Genomic DNA, 18,087 nt, shown 5'->3' on the forward strand with positions numbered 1-18,087 from the left:
ATTTCTTAGGGTCAAAACAACACATTTAAGTACTTGTACTTATTCCAGTCTTACTAATTAAGATACAAGTTTCACTATCACACCTGATTTTTATCAGCTATAGGTGAAAGTCAACAAATGTTAGCAAAATATAACAAATTGAAAACAATAAAAGCAGTCTCACTACGAATTAATTTAGAAATCAGCTATACTTTTCTGATCAAAATCCCCACATATTAACATAATTAAACTTACAGATCCCAGTGGTTGATCTTCATGTTAACCAGGTGATCAATCATTGACTGTGTATACTCAGGAAACCCAGCAATATATACACTGAAAGGAGGTGGAAAACACAAAAATTACAAACAGAAATTTCCTCCAAAAGTTATTTCAAAGTCAATTTCAAAAAGAACCCAATAACCCCAAACTGTCCAAGGCTTACCTGTCGTGGCACAAGTTAAGGAAGGAATTTAATAGACATATATGTGAAGTCAAGATTGACACATATAAGCTTTTCATTTATGTTTGCCATCTCATCCCAAACATATACTAATATACTGTTTTTAACCAACACAGCATTATGAAAGCCAATGCTGAAATTATCTTTATATTAAAAACGCATGTAAGCAAAGGGGCTGGCTAAAATGAAGTGTGAATACGTTTTTGTAGAGAAAGTATTAGCATCATGGCTATTGCTGGGGGTGGGGAGAGATGTTTAATCAGGGAGGGAAATTAGTCATTTCTCTGGCTTATCTGGGGTACATAACAGAGAACCTGGTATTTTTTGCTATTTTATTTCTACTGCTTAGTAAAATAAGGCTATTTGATTAGTCATAGTCAACATTATTAAGAACTGGCCATCAAAAAAAGAAAGTGAAAGAAAATAGAACCTTCAGCTCTCCTCCAAGAATGTGTAAAAATGCTAACCAACTTAGATTTTTGAAAAGTTTAAATTAGCAAGATAAATATCTATGGATAGAACTGAATCATTTCATTAATTAAACAGCACTATATGGAAAGAGTAAACTAAAAATCATGGATATTTTAAGGTCTGAAGGACTCCCAGTCTAACATTTTGTGCTAAGGCAGAATAACCTGTCCTAGTATCCCTGAAACATACTGTAAATAAGCCTGTATCAACCAAATTATCATGGCAGGGCTGCTTGTGTAGGATTGCCATTTTCAAAAAGTAAAATTCCTGACACCCACAAGGTTGTTCATCTTTTTTGGGGAACAAATCCAAATTGGGGAACCCCCCCCAAAAAAAATTTAGTGATTTTAAGCTTTTGGAGCTGTTTCTGCTGCTTTTTCCATACGTTGCCATACATCTGGGTTTTCCCTGACATTTTGCCGAGTAGGCAAAATTCCCCCCTGACGCCATTTTGACACCTGAAAACCAGGGCATGTCATACATGACGTATTGCAAGCCTATGCTTATGCAACAAGAATCTGTGTAGCTAAACATACACAGTTCACAGATGCAAGAGAAGGGATAGCATACCTTACAGTAGGCCAAACCCTCTAAAATTACTGATTGTTTATGAGTCATGGAAAAAATAATTTACAATCAAGGCCCTGATCAGTTTTCTCCATGGAATGGGGCATTTGTACTTTAGTTCAAACCTAGTCAATCCTCCAATTATGACCTGTTCATCCGGTAACTCGAAAGTACGTAAGAAAAATGGGAAAGAACTGCCTTCCGGACCCATCACATTTCCTTGTTTTTGTTTTGCTATAGAAAAGAGTTGGGAAATTGGCTGCGTGTAGGAGGAAGGTGTGTACCAAAAAAAAGCAAAGACTAAAGGGAGGATGGAGTGCCATGGAAGAGTGTGGGCTGAACAGCTTAAGGATGAAAGGGACAATAAAAAAGGTAATTTAGAAACTGAGTAAGCAACAAAAACAAAGTATGCTCACACCGCAGATACCTAAACAAGCTACTTTCTTCAAGGCCTGCAAATTGCCAGCCTCCCTTCAGTTCACCATTACTTGACTTGTATTCAGTAAGCACATTAATTCATATGGTTCTGCTGGACTTAAGAATATTCTTCAAAGCTGATGTACAGGAAACATTTGGTTTAGAACAGATACGCATAATAAACACAGTGGGTTGGTAGAATTCTGGACTATACTACTTCAGACAGTAAGTGGGGGTCATATTTTTTAACGCTCCCCCATGTTGCTTTTTCAAAACCCCTGCATGCAATGAACAAGCAGAGCCAGAAGGGGGCTACATTAATATTCTCTCTCTCTCTCTCTCTCTCTCTCTCTCTCTGTGTGTGTGTGTGTGTGTGTGTGCACACACTATACCAGGGGTAGGCAACCTAAGGCCCGGGGGCTGGATGCGGCCCAATCGCCTTCTAAATCCGGCCCATGGACAGTCCAGGAATCAGCGTGTTTTTACATGAGTAGAATGTGTGATTTTATTTAAAATGCACCTCTGGGTTATTTGTGAGGCCTGCCTGGTGTTTTTACATGAGTAGAATGTGTGCTTTTATTTGAAATGCATCTCTGGGTTATTTGTGGGGCATAGGAATTCATTCATCCCCCCCCAAATATAGTCCGGCCCCCCACATGGTCTGAGGGACAGTGGACCGGCCCACGACTGAAAAAGGTTGCTGACCCCTGCACTATACCTTTAAGGCACATTCGAAGCATACTGTTCCCCTCAAAGATTTCTGGAATGTGCTTTAAAGGTATAGTGTGCTCACAGCCTCTGCTAGTTTATTATATGCAGGGAGGTGTTTGTTTCTTCGTTTGTTGTTAATTGAGGGAACAGTCAAATACTAGCAATGGTAGCAGCCCAACCTCACCACATGAAGTTACCAAGGAGCTCAGCCTTGCTATCATTTTAAGTATCACTGTCAGCACCTTCACTCTAGGAAACTCCCATTTTCGCAAGGAAAACATACTAAGCATAGGCTGAGACACCCAGAACAAGAGCATCAGCACACATATGGACAGGCGTCATCCAGGAGACAATGTTTACTTCGACTTTCAAAAAGCTTTTAGCAAAGCCCCTCAATAAAGATTCCTGAGCAAATGTAGTAGTGATAGAGAGAGAGGGAAGTCCTCTTACTGATCAGTAACTGGTTAAAGCACACTTATAATAACTTGACTACTGTATTCTTGGAAGGGATTCCTCCAAGGATCTGTATTGCAACTGGCACTTTTTCACTTGATTCATATTTAGGGGTTTCACTTGGTTCATATCAAGATGGTGAGATGTGCTGGTGGCAAAAAGTTATTTAGGGTGGTAAAAACAAAACAAGGTAAGTGAAGAGTTCCAAAAGGACCTCTCTAAAAAATCCCCGCTTCACATATATGAAGATGGGGTCTGAAGTGGCAATGACTGGGCAGGAAAGAGATCTTGGGGTTGTGATGGTCACTGTAGGAACAGATGCTAGACTAGATGGGCCTTTAGCCTGATGTAGCAGGGTTCTCCTTATAGTCTTACATTCTTAAGACGAAAACAACACCATAGACTGGCTATTCTCCTTGATCACATTCACTAGGAGTGACTTCTGTCAGTTTTGCAAGAAAACTCCAGAAATGTCAAATGTCTTCCTTTCTGCCTAGATCCTAACACAGTCAAGCCATCCAAGGCATTCCCACCAAACCGAAAATCTGAGACCCCTGATGAAAAGAAGCTCCATGCCAGAAGCACTAGGAAACTATCTGCAAAGCACATCCCAGTATAGGTACTTGGCTAACAACACTTATGAGCATCCATCAAGGGAAGGAATCGCCAACCAAATTATGCAAACAGGACCCTATTTCCTCCCCAGGTATTTATATTCACCACCATGACAAGGAAGCTTAGCACCAGTTAATACTCAAGGTAACGTTACCCCTCTTTGTTTCTGGAAACCCTCCCTCAGGTAATTGAGCCATAAAAGATATCTATATAGAACACAGTGTTCAACTTGAGGACATATAAGGTTGTCCCATCTACATTAAAGCTCCCTCTTATTTAGAATTGCCCACCATCTTATCCTTTCCCCCCAGGTTTTCCTTCCACACCATCATGTTACTTTTGTACTCAGTTCTTAATTAGGGTTTCAAGGTAACACACACCTAGGCAGTGCTTGCGATCCCACTTGAAGCCTCCACCCAAAGAGGCTAGTATAGTAACCTGAAAGGGCTCTGCTTGGCCCCTGGCCCCAATGTAGATTTACTGAGATAACGTAAGCAACATTTGTGTCCTGCTGCAAAGGACAACCTCACAATCCAGGGCATCCCGCTGAAGAAGAAAAATTATTCCCCCCCCCCCACTCAGTTTGGTGTAGGTAAATGCCCTATTTCTTGTAAAAGAAAAGGAAACACCATGTGGCACCCTTAATAGTGCCTCTCCTATTAAACATAAAAATCAGAGGGATATCTATGGACTTCTACTTAAAATTATTTTACAAATAGTGAAGAACACAAGCACTTCCAATTTCACTCAGTCTTCTCACACAGAACATTGCAGAAACATATTGTTCACAATGTTCTCCAATTTCCCGTGCAGCCATAAGTAGAACAAGAAAGACTTTTTTAAAATCCAAAATTATCTGCGTGTCACCCATAAATATAAGGCAGAGGAGGTGCTTACATTTAGAGACTCTTACCTTATATTGAGGAAACAATTCGCTCTGCTTCCAACCGCAAAATAATCAGCTGCAGTCAAAATGTCAATCCCATGTGGGAAAGTACCCTATCAAAGTTAGAAGAGAAAATCACACATAATCACATATAATCACTGTAGTAATACTGGGGAATGTTTCACTTAGGTAGACACAAGAATAATTCCCAAAGAATTTGTCCCATATTAGCATCACAAAAATCAGTGGAATCCAAACCAGGAAATATACAGATAAAATGGTGTGGCGACACAGACAGGATTTGGCTGAGCTTTCAGTACCTCCCACTGAGATCTAGAACAAAGGCTGGGATCCAAAAGGCCAAACAAATTATTATTATTAATTATTAATTATTAATTATTATTATTATTATTATTATTATTATTATTATTATTATTATTATTATTATTACCCCACCCATCTGGCTGGGTTTCCCCAGCCACTCTGGGCAGCTTACAGCATATATTAAAAATTGTAACACATCAGACATTAAAACTCTCCCGATACAGGGCTGCCTTCACTAGGAATTTTCTTAACCCCCTTCCCATTTCAGCCCCCAATCAGCCCCCAGAGTGTTAGGAGAGTGTCCCACCCCTGTGATACCAACTATCCCAAGCGTAATGTCACCATCTGTTCATGTGACTCTGGTGCCTTCTGCTGTTAGGGAAAAAAGCCTCTCCTTCTGGTGAGGCAGCTGGAGTTAAGTCCAAGAGTGAGCCATCTCCATTGACTACGCCACCATCTCCAAAGATGCAGAGGCAACAGCACCTGCTCAAACAAACACTGTAGTCTCAAACTCTATGAAGGAGAACAAAATTGCTTGCCCAGGCTCAGGATGGCAAATAGCTGTGTCTGCTTCACTCTTCAGGAGAGCACAAGGAGTGTGTCATGTATTGGATCAATGTCTTAACTTCAACTTAGCCATGCACTGTAGATCTCTACCATGCCTCATCCATTGGTAATCTGTAGAGACCCATGTTGGCACCCTGCACCGACCTTCATTGATAAAACCTTTAAAACTTCCATGGGTGAGCTGGGGAGAGGCAAAACCTTCCACGTGGGTGGTTGGCTGGCAGGCGTTATCAGCCATGGGGAGTGGTGAGACTTCAGAATTTTAACAGGTCAATTAGAGGCCAGACTGTGGGGCGGGAATTTGGAGACAGACCTGAGTAAGCCCGTCTTCACTCAGGTCTGCCTCCAAAACTTAAAATATGGCTGTGCTGCCTTCCAGCAATGCAGTCGGCATCAGACATCCCACCCTCCCAACCTGTATATATTTGGCCCCGCCTGAAGGGAAGCATGGTGTATACGCATATGACTTTGCAGTGGACTGAATTGTTTGTTGTAGTCAAGGCCAGGGAGGAATTTTCCTGTAGACTAATTGTCATAACTTGTTGGCAGAAAAAAGCACTGGGTTGGATTCTTAGTCTAATCGGGGTGTGGGTGTGGAAAGGAGCCTTATCCCCTCTCTCCTCTGAATGAAAGTATCATGGTACCCTGGTAAACTGTTCCCAAGGGGAAGGATTCTGTCCATATGCCCAGATGGGAGCTAACAGGCCACAGATCACCCTGTGAAGGGGTCACTCTTATTTGGTGTGCGTCAACTGGGGATGCTTAACCCGGGATTGATCCTGAAGTAGTTATCAGACAGCAACAGGGTTAGCTGATCCAGGATACACATCCAATGCTTAAGCAAAACTCTTCTTACACTTGTAATCCATTTGGATGTGGCCATTTCAATCACAAAAGGTGCTCATGTCATTTATTTCTTCCTATGCCTCTACCATGGTGACCCCAGGTTTACTGCACCCTCAAAGGCGTAAATTTCTCACTCCCTCACTCAGCAGCTTTCCAAGCTTTACTGCTGCAATTTCCCCCACCTCCTTGAACACTGTGACATCATTATACAGTCATACCTCGGGTTACAGCAACTTCAGGTTGTGTTTTTTCAGGTTGTGGACCGCCAAAACCCAGAAGTACCAGAACGGGTTACTTCCAGGTTTCGGCAGTTGCGCATGCGCAGAAGTGCCGAATTGCAACCCGAGCATGCGCAGACACGGGTTGCGAATGCTGTGGGTTGCGAATGTGCATCCCGCACGGATCATGTTCACAACCCGAGCGTCCACTGAGTTTCCTGGGACCTATCACTTTTATTTTACTCTTGTTTCTATTGCTCCTTCCCAAGTCCAAGGGCAATCTACTAAGCCAGATCAACATTTTAAAGTTACAGACATCACACTCTCATGTCTTTCAGTTAAAGTGTCAGTATTTGGGACAAATCTATCAGATCAACAGCAGCTCATCCTCCAACAAAACACAGCTAGAGCCACAGAGGGGAGAGACTGCCCTAGCACCAGACTTTAATTCCTTCCAGTCATTCATTTTCTATGAGGGCTTATATCCAGAGTACAGAAAAGTAGGTTCTCAGGATTAATAGTTCAGTATTCAATCCGCCCAGAAAAACCCATGTCTACTGAGAAGGGCCAATGAACTGGGAATGAGACTTAATGTCACATGGGTATAGAACCACAGCCCAAGTCTGTAGCATACCTTTTGTTGCTTGAAAATTTACTTGAGTCATTCCTAATTATTGATATATAGGTCACAGAATTATTATTAGTTGACCTTGTTTTGCTTCAGCATCATATTACAACACATCAACTAAAGACAAAGTAAACTAGAACTAGAAACTAATCACCAAAATGCAACAAAAGTGAAACCATAGTTGACAAGGATGGATCAATTTTAGACCTTTTCATAATTATTTTTGTAAATAACTTTGCTTTCACCAGAGAGCTATACAAGTGTAAAATGGTCTAAAATTTAACTGTTTCAATCATATAATTGAAGTGCTTGCAGTAGAGAGTGAGACTTCCCATGCTGGGATGCCAGAAAGACAAAAAAATATGTCCACAGTAAGTCTTGCTCATTAAAAAAAAAATGTGAATACAGAAAATTTGCATAATATAGGTTTTATTGCTTTCCCAACACTCTGTCATGGTTTGCTAAAAAAAAGCATAGGTTCTACTTGCCACCAGATTTAGAATTTAGAGAGAGCTTACAATCTAAAACAAACTATTCAAGTTGTTAGAAATGTGGTAGAAAGATCGGCTTTTAAAAATAACTTCTCTAAAGGAAAACACAATGAAGTAGAGCTGAGGCATAAAAAGGAGACATATGAAACTATCTATCTCATGAAAAAAGGGTTTCCAACTTCTGCAATCTGTCAGGAGAAAAAAGAATGGGACAAAAATGTCATCTTTAAAGTGGCAGCAACATACAGTGGTACCTCGGGTTAAGTACTTAATTCGTTCCGGAGGTCCGTTCTTAACCTGAAACTGTTTTTAACCTGAAGCACCACTTTAGCTAATGGGGCCTCCTGCTGCTGCCACGCCGCCGGAGCACGATTTCTGTTCTCATCCTGAAGCAAAGTTCTTAACCCGAGATACTATTTCTGGGTTAGCTGTAACCTGAAGCGTATGTAACCCGAGGTACCACTGTACTCAAAATGAGGTCATCCACAACACCATGTGCAACATGATCCACTCCCTCCTTGTCAAGGAAGAGGAGGAGGTGTTCAGCATAGCACTGCTGATTGCCCCATTTAAGTAGCTGTTGCAGTCACTTTAAATAGGTAACTCACAACAGTATGAGCATTGCAAAATTCCCTGATTGCTTGGCAAGTACCTCCCTAAGAGCCAGGAAGAGACTGCAATTTCACAGTAAAAAGTATAGTTGATTGATTGATTGATGAGCTGTCCTTTTGGAGAAAATGTCATGCTACCTGAAACGTGATCTTTCATTGTGGAACGCCCACTCCAGAAAAAATTATCTCAGCCCTGCAAGCAACTGTAATCAAGAAAACAGAAGGACTACACACAAATCCAACACTGTTTTTGCTTGCAAAACTCAGCAACAACATTATGTCTTCCGATGGAAAATAAGTCCTAAATCTCCTTTGTAGTCACGGGGAAAGTTGTCTGGCTGATTCACATTACAAAACTGATTAGGAAAAAAATGGATGACACATACTTATCATAATTAGCAGCCATTTTCTTAGGCTGCAAGGTGTAATTTGGTACTCCACCCTGGGGGAAAAGGTGGTTCACTAGTATAGACTTCCTTCTTGCTGTCAATTTTTGTGACACAGTAGCAAATCTTCTCTTACAGCAAGAAAAGCAACCCAACACACAGGTCCTCTGGACTGATTTTATGGCATGTGAAATGAGCTGCTCCTTATAAACTCAAGGCTCGAGGCAAATCTGTCACCACTCCCAAACAGATCCCAAGTTTCCTTCCTTTTGATTTAGAATAATTGATCTCCACACTTTCTCAAGGCAACTAACAACAGTCAAAGAACAAATAACTAACAAACAATAAAGTAATCAAATAAAAACCCAAGCCCAGAAACAGTATGGCAAGGAATTAATAATCAGGATCAGTTTAAAATACCAAAAATTATAAAAAGCCCACCTGCACAAAAATTATTCATCTAGCAAACTCTCTGCAGGAGAGTGTTCCAACACTGGGATGTGGCTACAGAAATGATCTCTTACACATGCTGATTAATCTAACACAGTGTTTCCCAACCTTTTTTGGGCAAAGGCACACTTGTTTGATGAAAAAAATCTCGAGGCACACCACCATTACAGCCCCGTGACGTCAGCGCACAGCGTCACGCCGGGAGGGACGCACGAAAGTGTAAGTTTCAATTTTTTTCCCTCCCCCTTGCCGGGGAACCTCCAAGCTTTGGGGGTGGGGGGGGAGGAGGCAGCAAAGCGAGGCAGGAAGGAGAGCGCGGCTTGGCTGGGTGAGCTTTGGCAGGGGCAGGGAATGAGAGCCGCGAGGTGGGCGCTGCGGACGGAGGCGCTGCCCGCCGAGCTCGCAGGCAGCCAGGCAGGCAGACGGCGAGAGCCCCGCGCTGGGCGGCCTCTCCTCGCCGCCGCCGCCCTGCCTCTCGCCGCCCGACTCGCCCGCCTCCCTCCAGGCAACATCTCGCGGCACACCAGGCAACATCTCGCGGCACACTAGTGTGCCGCGGAACAGTGGTTGGGAAACACTGATCTAACACACACTCATACTGGGATGCAGCAAAGGGCCTCTCCATCAGAAAGCCACATTCCCACAAGCATCCAGGCTTGAATTCTTGACCAACTAACACCTTCAAAGGCAGCCCCACAAAAAGCACATTAAAGTAATAACTAAGGCATTATGACTAGGCGTGACTCTTCCCCAGAAATGGGAGCAGTTGGTACATCTGCCTGAACTGGGCAAAGCTCCCTCCTTGACTGCAACCATTGTTCTTGAGAATCCAACAGAAAAACCAGACCCAGAAAAAACAACCCAAAAGGAAAAAGATATCCATCAAGAACAAGCAAAATCTCAACATCAGGAGAAGCTGCACACTGACATACACAAAGCATTCCATCTTATCTGGATTAAATTTTTATTCATCCAGCAGATTACTCCTTAGCAGTAAGTAGTAAAACCATCTCTCTCTCTTGTCATGTTCTGCTCTCCCTATCCATGTAAGCCCATCTCTCTCTTTTGGTGTGATACCCATCTCTCTTTCTCTCTCATTTATCTTCTCCCGCCTCTCACACCCCACTTGCTGCAATTTTATTACTCCGTCTCTTTCTCTCTCATCTTCGCTCCCAAATGATTCCTGTATTGCAACTGGAATTGCTGCTTTGTCTCAAATCCTCTTCCACTAGTTTTTAATCCAAGTTCTACCCACAATAAATCAATGATCACTTCCGTGTCCTAGCAACACTGACAACTGCCTACATCCTGCTCTTCTGAATCACTGGAGATAGTACCTCTGATTTTGAACTGCAATACAAATACTGTGTACAGAATGCCTCCCCTTATCAAACAAAGGACAGAGGCCTAATGGCTTTTGCAAAAAGTAGTAGTAAGGGAAGGCCAGCCATTTTGGCAAGACATCTCTCTCATCTCTTTACACACTCATCGCAAGAGGCTTCACTATCATAGCTACAATACAATACATGGCATCCGCACAGTCAGGTATGCAACAGTTACTCTGTAACATGTCCACAAAAGAGAAGCATCTCAAAAGAGAGAGGGAAGCTTTTCTCAATGGATGTTAAGCACATCCTGAAAAAGGAACAAAAGGAACGATGGATAATCAAGTGTTTTGTTCTGAGGCAGCATCATTTCGTTAATTTGTAACCACCATTTCCATAGTTAAATTACAGTATTTGCATTGGGACATGGGACATGTGCCACCAATAAATTTCAGCAAGACCAGCTAAGGTAAAGCTGCAAGATTGAGACCCAAGAAAACTGGCAACTTGAAACAGGATGAAGTCAGAGCAGGGTGTTTACTCAATCCAGTTCTAAACGGTGAGTACTTTTGTCATTACTATAATCTCTGGAGTGACAACACAGAGAGCAATTTGAACATTCTGCACCTTTGTCACAGGTCTTTTTGGGACACACCGAAGTCGATATCAAAAGTGAGAGCCAGCAGGTTAGATAAAAAAAATAGTCATTCCTCTGCAAGCCATGTTTGACAGATGGCAAGATCCAAGACCATCAGAAAGCAGAGGGATTTGCATTCAGTGCTAAATATAAACCCTGCTGCAAAAGAAGAATTTGAAAAGCAGTAAAGAGCCATGACTTTATCTGTCCTGCACCTGACATAAATTATGTCAGGTAGTTTCTGGTATGTCATGCCCACCTGACACCAAATGATGTCAGGTGAGCATGACCTCCCACAAACTACCACATTAGCCAAACAGGCCTAATTTTGCCAGCCTGGTCTATATCAAAACTCCCCTGTTTGAAAAGCTGCATTCTCTTTCCAGTTATTAGCTATGTTTTGTAGAGATGAGGTATTATTCATTAATAATAATTTATAATTAAGAGATTCCAGGAAAATGTAAACTCCTATATAAACGCTAAGTATCAGCATTTGAGTAAAATGAGATGTGAGGTACAAAATTCTACCAGCAGCGCTATCAACGTAAACTGCTGCACTGGCCACCTTATGAGAAGAGAAGACTCCCTGGAAAAGACCCCGATGTTGGGAAAGATGGAGGGCAGAAGGAGAAGGGGACGACAGAGGATGAGATCGTTGGACAGTGTTCTCAAAGCTACCAGCATGAGTTTGACCAAACTGCGGGAGGCAATGGAAGACAGGAGTGCCTGGCGTGCTCTGGTCCATGGGGGACACGAAGAGTCGGACATGACTAAACGACTAAACAACAACAACAATTGGAGCGGACTGCACACATTCAAGTGTAACCAAACCAAAAGGAATTTATGAATGTGACTCTGATGGAAAAGAAAAATAATCAAAAGGCTATATTGGTAGAAATGAAGAACTTAGCCAAACTGCACCCTTTCTCACAATGCAGCATCATAACCAGCACTGGCATGTTCACCAGGCTGTTTTGCCACCTCAGTAAGAAGCAGTCAATGAAGGGTGTGGCAAAAGCCACCCCAGGGTGCAGACACATTCGAGGGAGTGTTTTAAGTTTCAGATGCAGTGGGAGTCAAGAGTTGATACTAAATGAAAGAGCTGGCAAAACTCTAAAGGCACCAAGGATTGGCCACTCCAAGCATGAAGAAATACTAAATCACATTATGACCAATTAATCTGACTATAAATTATTTACATTCTGGTCTAGAAATGTGCAAAACTGTATAAAAATCAGGGAAGTGGGCACCATTGGGAATTAGAAGTACTTTTCCTTTCCAACAAAGTTCTCCATTGCATTTATATAGCTACCCAACTACCACTGCTGCATCAGGTTAAGGAAGGAAACGGGCAGAAGCTGTTCCTATTGCTCAAGAGAAATACCGTATTTTTCTCTCTATAAGACGCACCAGACCACAAGACGCACCTAGTTTTTGGAGGAGGAAAACAAGATAAAAATATTCTGAATCTCAGAAGCCAGAACTTCTCGGCCTTTTGGCTAAGATCAAGTGTAGTAAAAGTGAGTCTTATAGAGCAAAAAATACGGTACTTCCCTAACAGCTTTTGCACTGTGCTGATTTTCAGAAAGGTGGTATTTGGTATGCCGCCTTTTAAAAAGCTAAGGGCTCTCCCTCAGAATATGCTCAAATGTCGTAATTAGGTTTTTAATAGGTACACATGAAGCATTACCAAGATCATTTTGAAATCATTTGTCCAAATTCACCAAACTCTCCCTTCACTTCCACAAGTGACAAAATATCTACACTTAATTTTACGCTACAGTAGATTTACAAGAAATTAAACGAAGAGAGTTAAAAAAAAGAGAAGAAGTTACCATACCTGTCTACCAACATTCTCCTGGAAGGCAGCCTAAGAACAGAAAGAACAAACATACAAAAATGAGTCAGGTTTGCTTGCAGATAAATACTAGTTCATGAATTCAAAATAAACATGCAGCAGTATAAACGACCCATGGGCTTTATTTAAAAAAGTAAAGTCAGCTTTGCTGGATGAATATGCCCTCAAGGAGTTGTTGTCACTGCTACTTTATGTGCTAATGCTCTTTTAAATCTGCAGGTTGCCTGCCAACTGTTTAAGAATATGCATTTATTAAAAATAGGCGCACCCACAACAGTGGCCTTTATTGCTGACACAGGGCTTCCCAACAGAAATGAAAAGGCAATGCCCTAAGAACTTAAGTACCAAGAGAGGGTGGTTTTCCAACATGCTTCCGGAAGGCCTGTGTGTGGTTAATGTGCATTTTCAGATTTCAAAGCTCATGAGCCTCCTCCTCTCAGAAGCTACATGAGGATTCTCTTGTCAGCAGCTTAGTTCGAATGTTCTTCCTTTACGGACTTCACTTTCATATTCTAAACTACCAGTATTTGTTATTCATATACATACATATATATATAGAGTGAGTGTGTGTGTCAAAACTTCTGATTTTTAACAGTACACTCTAGCGATCAGGAGATAGGTATTGGAAAGAATTGGAAAGTGGTAAACCATAGGTAGTGGAGCATTTTTACATTAAGGCAGCCTGACTAAATTACACAGTGAAGTTGAGATTTTAGTACTTTACCTGGTAGTAAAGAAAAACCTGTGTTCTCTCTAAACAAACGCAAAGCTGCCACACGTTTTTGTTTACTAAACCTTTGCACTCGCCCTACCTTTGCCAAATTGTAAGACATTGAGAGTAGCCTTTGTCAGGGCAGTTTCCAGGCATGAGTAACCACAGATGCTAAGTTTACTTCACATCCTAACAGAACTTCACCATGCATTGACAGATGACCTTTGGTAAAATTCTCCTTACTACCCTATATGGTGATACAGGTGATACAGGTGACACTGCTATCCTGAAGTGACAAGAGTTTATTCAGGAGAGGCTAGTTGTCTAGGTGGGTTCAAGCTCAAACACACCATTATGGATAGCTAAAGTACCGTATTTTTCGCCCTATAGGACGCACTTTTCCCCCTCCAAAAATGAAGGGGAAATCTGGGTGCGTCCTATGGGGCGAATGCAGGCTTTCGCTGAAGCTTGGAGAGCAAGAGGGGTCGGTGCACACCGACCCCTCTCGCTCTGCAGGCTTCAGGAACACATCCGCACCCCAGGCAGCCCTGCGGGAGTTCCCGCAGGGATGTCTAGGCTGCGGATAGCAGCCTGCTTCCCGGAGCGCCGGGCGCCCTGAAAGCAGAGCGCCCCCCGCGCCCGACAGACATCCGCAGCGTGGGGAGCCCTGCAGGAGTCCCCCGCAGGGCTCCCCACGCTGCGGATAGCAGCCTGCTGCCCAGCGCGAGGGGCGCCCTGAAGCAGAGCGCCCCCTGCGCCCGACAGACATCCGCAGCGTGGGTTCCCTTGCAGGAGTTCCCCGCAAGGCTCCCCATGCTGCGGATAGCAGCCTGCTGCCCAGCGCGAGGGGCGCCCTGAAGCAGAGCGCCCCCTGCGCCCGAGAGACATCCGCAGCATGGGGACCCTTGCAGGAGTTTCCCGCAGGGCTCCCCACACTGCGGATAGCAGCCTGCTGCCCAGCGCGAGGGGCGCCCTGAAGCAGAGAGCCCCCCACGCCGGGCAGACATCCCCAGCGTGGGGAGCCTTGCAGGAGTTCCCCGCAGGGCTCCCCACGCTGCGGATAGCAGCCTGCTGCCCAGCGCGAGGGGCGCCCTGAAGCAGAGCGCCCCCCGCGCTGGGCAGACATCCGCAGCGTGGGGAACTTTGCAGGAGTTCCCCGCAGGGCTCCCCACGCTGTGGATAGCAGCCTGCCGCCCGGTGGGTGGGGCGCCCTGATGCAGAGCGCCCCTCCCGCCGGGCAGACATGGGCCAGCCCCACAAGCTCGGGGGACAGCAGGGAGGCGCAGCGCCGCCATCCCGCTGTTCCTCGACCTGGTTCAGTTTCCCCGACCTGCTTTTGGGGGGGAAATAAAGGGGGGAAAATTTCCTTTATTTCCCCCCCAAAAAAAACTAGGTGCGTCCTATGGGACGGAGTGTCCTATGGGACGAAAAATACGGTACTCACTGGTATAAATTTAAACAGGAACAACTGCACAAAATAACAAAGCAGCAGTCTTGAAATGGCAGTGTAGCTCTATATTTCCAAGGCTACACTGGCTCTGAAATTAACATACTTTATCTTCACATTTTTTTTACGGGAATAGTAAGATTTGGACTTAGGCTGTTAGCTAACATTTTTGTAGTGTCGTGTTTGTTTGTTTGTTTGTTTGTTTGTTTGTTTGTTTGTCTAAAGATTTCTCAGCTGCCCTTCATGAAAAAATTCCAGAGAGGTGTGAATAAAATTCACAAAACACAAATACTGTATAATTTTAGGGGTTGTATACAAATATTACTCAAATATTAACTGACCAAGTTAGTCATGTCCATTAATTTCAATCGGCCTCCTCCCAAGTATGATGGCATTATAAAGTCAGTGTGCACTCTCCTTTGTACAAGCACAGCGAATCTCTACTAAACTGGGTACTTGGAGCAGGGCCTATAGAAGAACTTAAGATACAATAAGCAGCCTCTTATGGGAAGAGATGTTCTTTGGGGTATTTGGGTCCCAAGCCATTTAGGGTATGAAAGCATCTTAAATTAGGCTGTGAAGCAAGCAGACAGTCAATGCAGTTCTTTCAAAAGAAGTTATGAACAACTCTGACCATACAAGCAGGCAAATTCTACACTAACTAAAGCTTCTAAGACACCTTTAAGGGCAGCCTCGTGTATTATGGGAATCAAGCCAGGAGTTTACCACATATTAGATCACCACGGAAGGCTATCCCTCTACAGAAAGAGTCAAGAGTTGATACTAAATGAAAAAGCTGGCAAAACTCTGAAGGCAGCAAGGATTGGCCACTCCAAGCATGAAGAAATACTAAATCACATTATGACCAAACAGAAATAGAAAAGAAAATCGCACATGCCTTTTGGAGTCTAAACTGTGGATAACTGACCAATAAAGGAATATTGGGATTGTGGTAGATAACTCAACAAGAACATTGCCCCAGTGTGTGACAGCGGTGAAAAAGATGAATGCCATTAAGAAAGGAACAGAAAAGAAAACTCTCAGCATTATAATGCCTGTATGGTGCAAAGATACATGGAATACTGTGCAGTGTGTTGATAACCAAACCCCAAGAAGAATAGTATAGAGCTACTATAGAGTCAAAATTATCAGGAAGCCAAAGCACTTTGGGTAATTGAGGCCATGTAGGCCTCAAGTATCACTGCTGGAACAAGGAGTACCTTCAAACTGCATACCTATTATTACAGGGGGAATTGCAATCCTAACCTGAACAGGATGAACACCAATTTCATGCATCCAATCCACCCATCCACAGTGCTTCAGTGACAATTTAATTAGTCATTATCTAACACCCTTTAGGGGTGAAAATATGTGTTTATTCAACATACTTGAAAATCCAAGGTCTAGCTGGGTGTTGTTTCAGTACTACATAGAAGGTCACACCAAAACTAGGGCTCTCAATAGCAAAGTGATGTAGTATACTGTTCTCTTGATTGAATTAGGAAGGGGAGGAGATCTGGCTTTTGAGCCTTCAAAAATGCCAAGGCCAGCTTATATACAGAGGACTGAGACACTCTCTTTTTCATTTCAACAGAGGGTGTTGACAGGGCCAGTAAAGCTTTTACACTTATGTTGCATGAAAGTTTGTTTTTAAGTTTGCCTAACTTAAAATAAATAGGATAAACTGCTCGCACAACTTGCATTAAGCAGGAGAAACTGGCTTCCGGTAAACCTCTCTCCCTACCATGGAAGGTATTGCAAACATTGCAACTCAGCTCATTTCTAAATATCCATGAGGTGAATACAATTCCCACAGACTTCAAAAGAAAACTGAGCACCTATCTTGGGACAGTTAAGTGTATTTTTAATTTCATAATCCGGCATGCCCGTCATTTCAAAGTAACAAGCCTTAAATCACATAAATTATACTCATCAATTTGTTCTACACTCTTAAAAACAACAATTGGGGGGAACGAATTCAGAAGACATATAAAACCACTGCAATACATAGATAAAATTTGAATGAAACTATGACTTCGTTGGAAAGGTAAGAGAAGGAATTGGTTAATCTCCCTCCCCACCCCCCTTTAGGTGTTGAGTCATTTTAAATCTGTCTTAGCTTGAATTGCTGGTAAATATCCAAAATGCTAGTGGCTACTTATTTCTGCTTACAATCTTTTGTTATGTCATGGGAAAATGCTACATTCAATTAAATAATAATAATCTACATAAATAGCAGCCCTTTAAGTTACTGATTCCTGATTTCACTATCGTTAATATGAAGGGTAATTCTACTTGCTGTATCAAATTAGCAACATGCCCACACCTGAGGCATGTGGGAATCACTATGTTATTTTATACACAGTCAGAAAATTTAAGTTCTTTAGAAAACTCTAGCCACTGTAGCCAGAAGCACCAGTTCCCATGTGACAAAATATGGGCTTGCATGTAATTTCTAGGCACAGAAATCCATATCCATCTTAGCATATGCTATTTGAGTTCCTTTCTCCTTATAGAAACCTCCCTATGGTTGTCAACAAGCTGCCTCCAAAGCTGCTAAGGGCAGCTTTCAGCATAATGTGCTACAAGAGCAACGTGAAGTAGGCAAAAAAAACCTGAAAGCTTGCTGGGAATATGCCTACCTAAACAGGATCTTTGAATCCGAGCCATAATCACAAAGAATCACACAGAGTTTTAATTTGTCTGTTGGCCTTGGCTGGATCTCTCACGGTCAAATAGCATGGCTATCATAATTTTTAACTGTCACAGACAAAGTAGAAAAGAGATAGAAATGGGGAAATCATCAGAGAAAAGACACAAGTGCAGAGTGGCATGTCTAACACAGAGCCACTCTGCACTTGTTGTGCCACCGACAAAAGAGGATCTGTGTTAAATTCACAAAGGTAGGAAAGAAGCCAGAGCAATGGATCTCTACCTACTCCAAGGATTCATGAATACTTACATACATATAAACAAGTAGTAAAAATACAAAGGCATGCAAATGAATATGCACACAGTTGGTGCA

The 18,087-nt window shown here is 42.7% G+C and overlaps 1 protein-coding gene across 4 annotated transcripts in view; it reads right to left on the reverse strand.

The window, feature by feature from the left end:
* Positions 1-18,087, reverse strand: part of TBCD (tubulin folding cofactor D) — a 126,608-nt gene that overhangs the window by 41,086 nt on the left and 67,435 nt on the right. For all 4 annotated transcript variants that reach the window (XM_081183814.1, XM_081183817.1, XM_081183816.1 and 1 more), the window contains exons 17-19: positions 12,886-12,915; positions 4,590-4,675; positions 235-315 (exon numbers count right to left, since the gene is read on the reverse strand). In XM_081183814.1, the coding sequence (XP_081039940.1) occupies positions 235-315; positions 4,590-4,675; positions 12,886-12,915 (197 nt within the window). The remainder of the gene's footprint in view (positions 1-234; positions 316-4,589; positions 4,676-12,885; positions 12,916-18,087) is intronic.

The sequence above is a fragment of the Podarcis bocagei genome (genome assembly GCF_964188305.1).
Source record: "Podarcis bocagei genome assembly, chromosome: 2".
NCBI classification, from domain to species: Eukaryota; Metazoa; Chordata; class Lepidosauria; order Squamata; family Lacertidae; genus Podarcis; species Podarcis bocagei.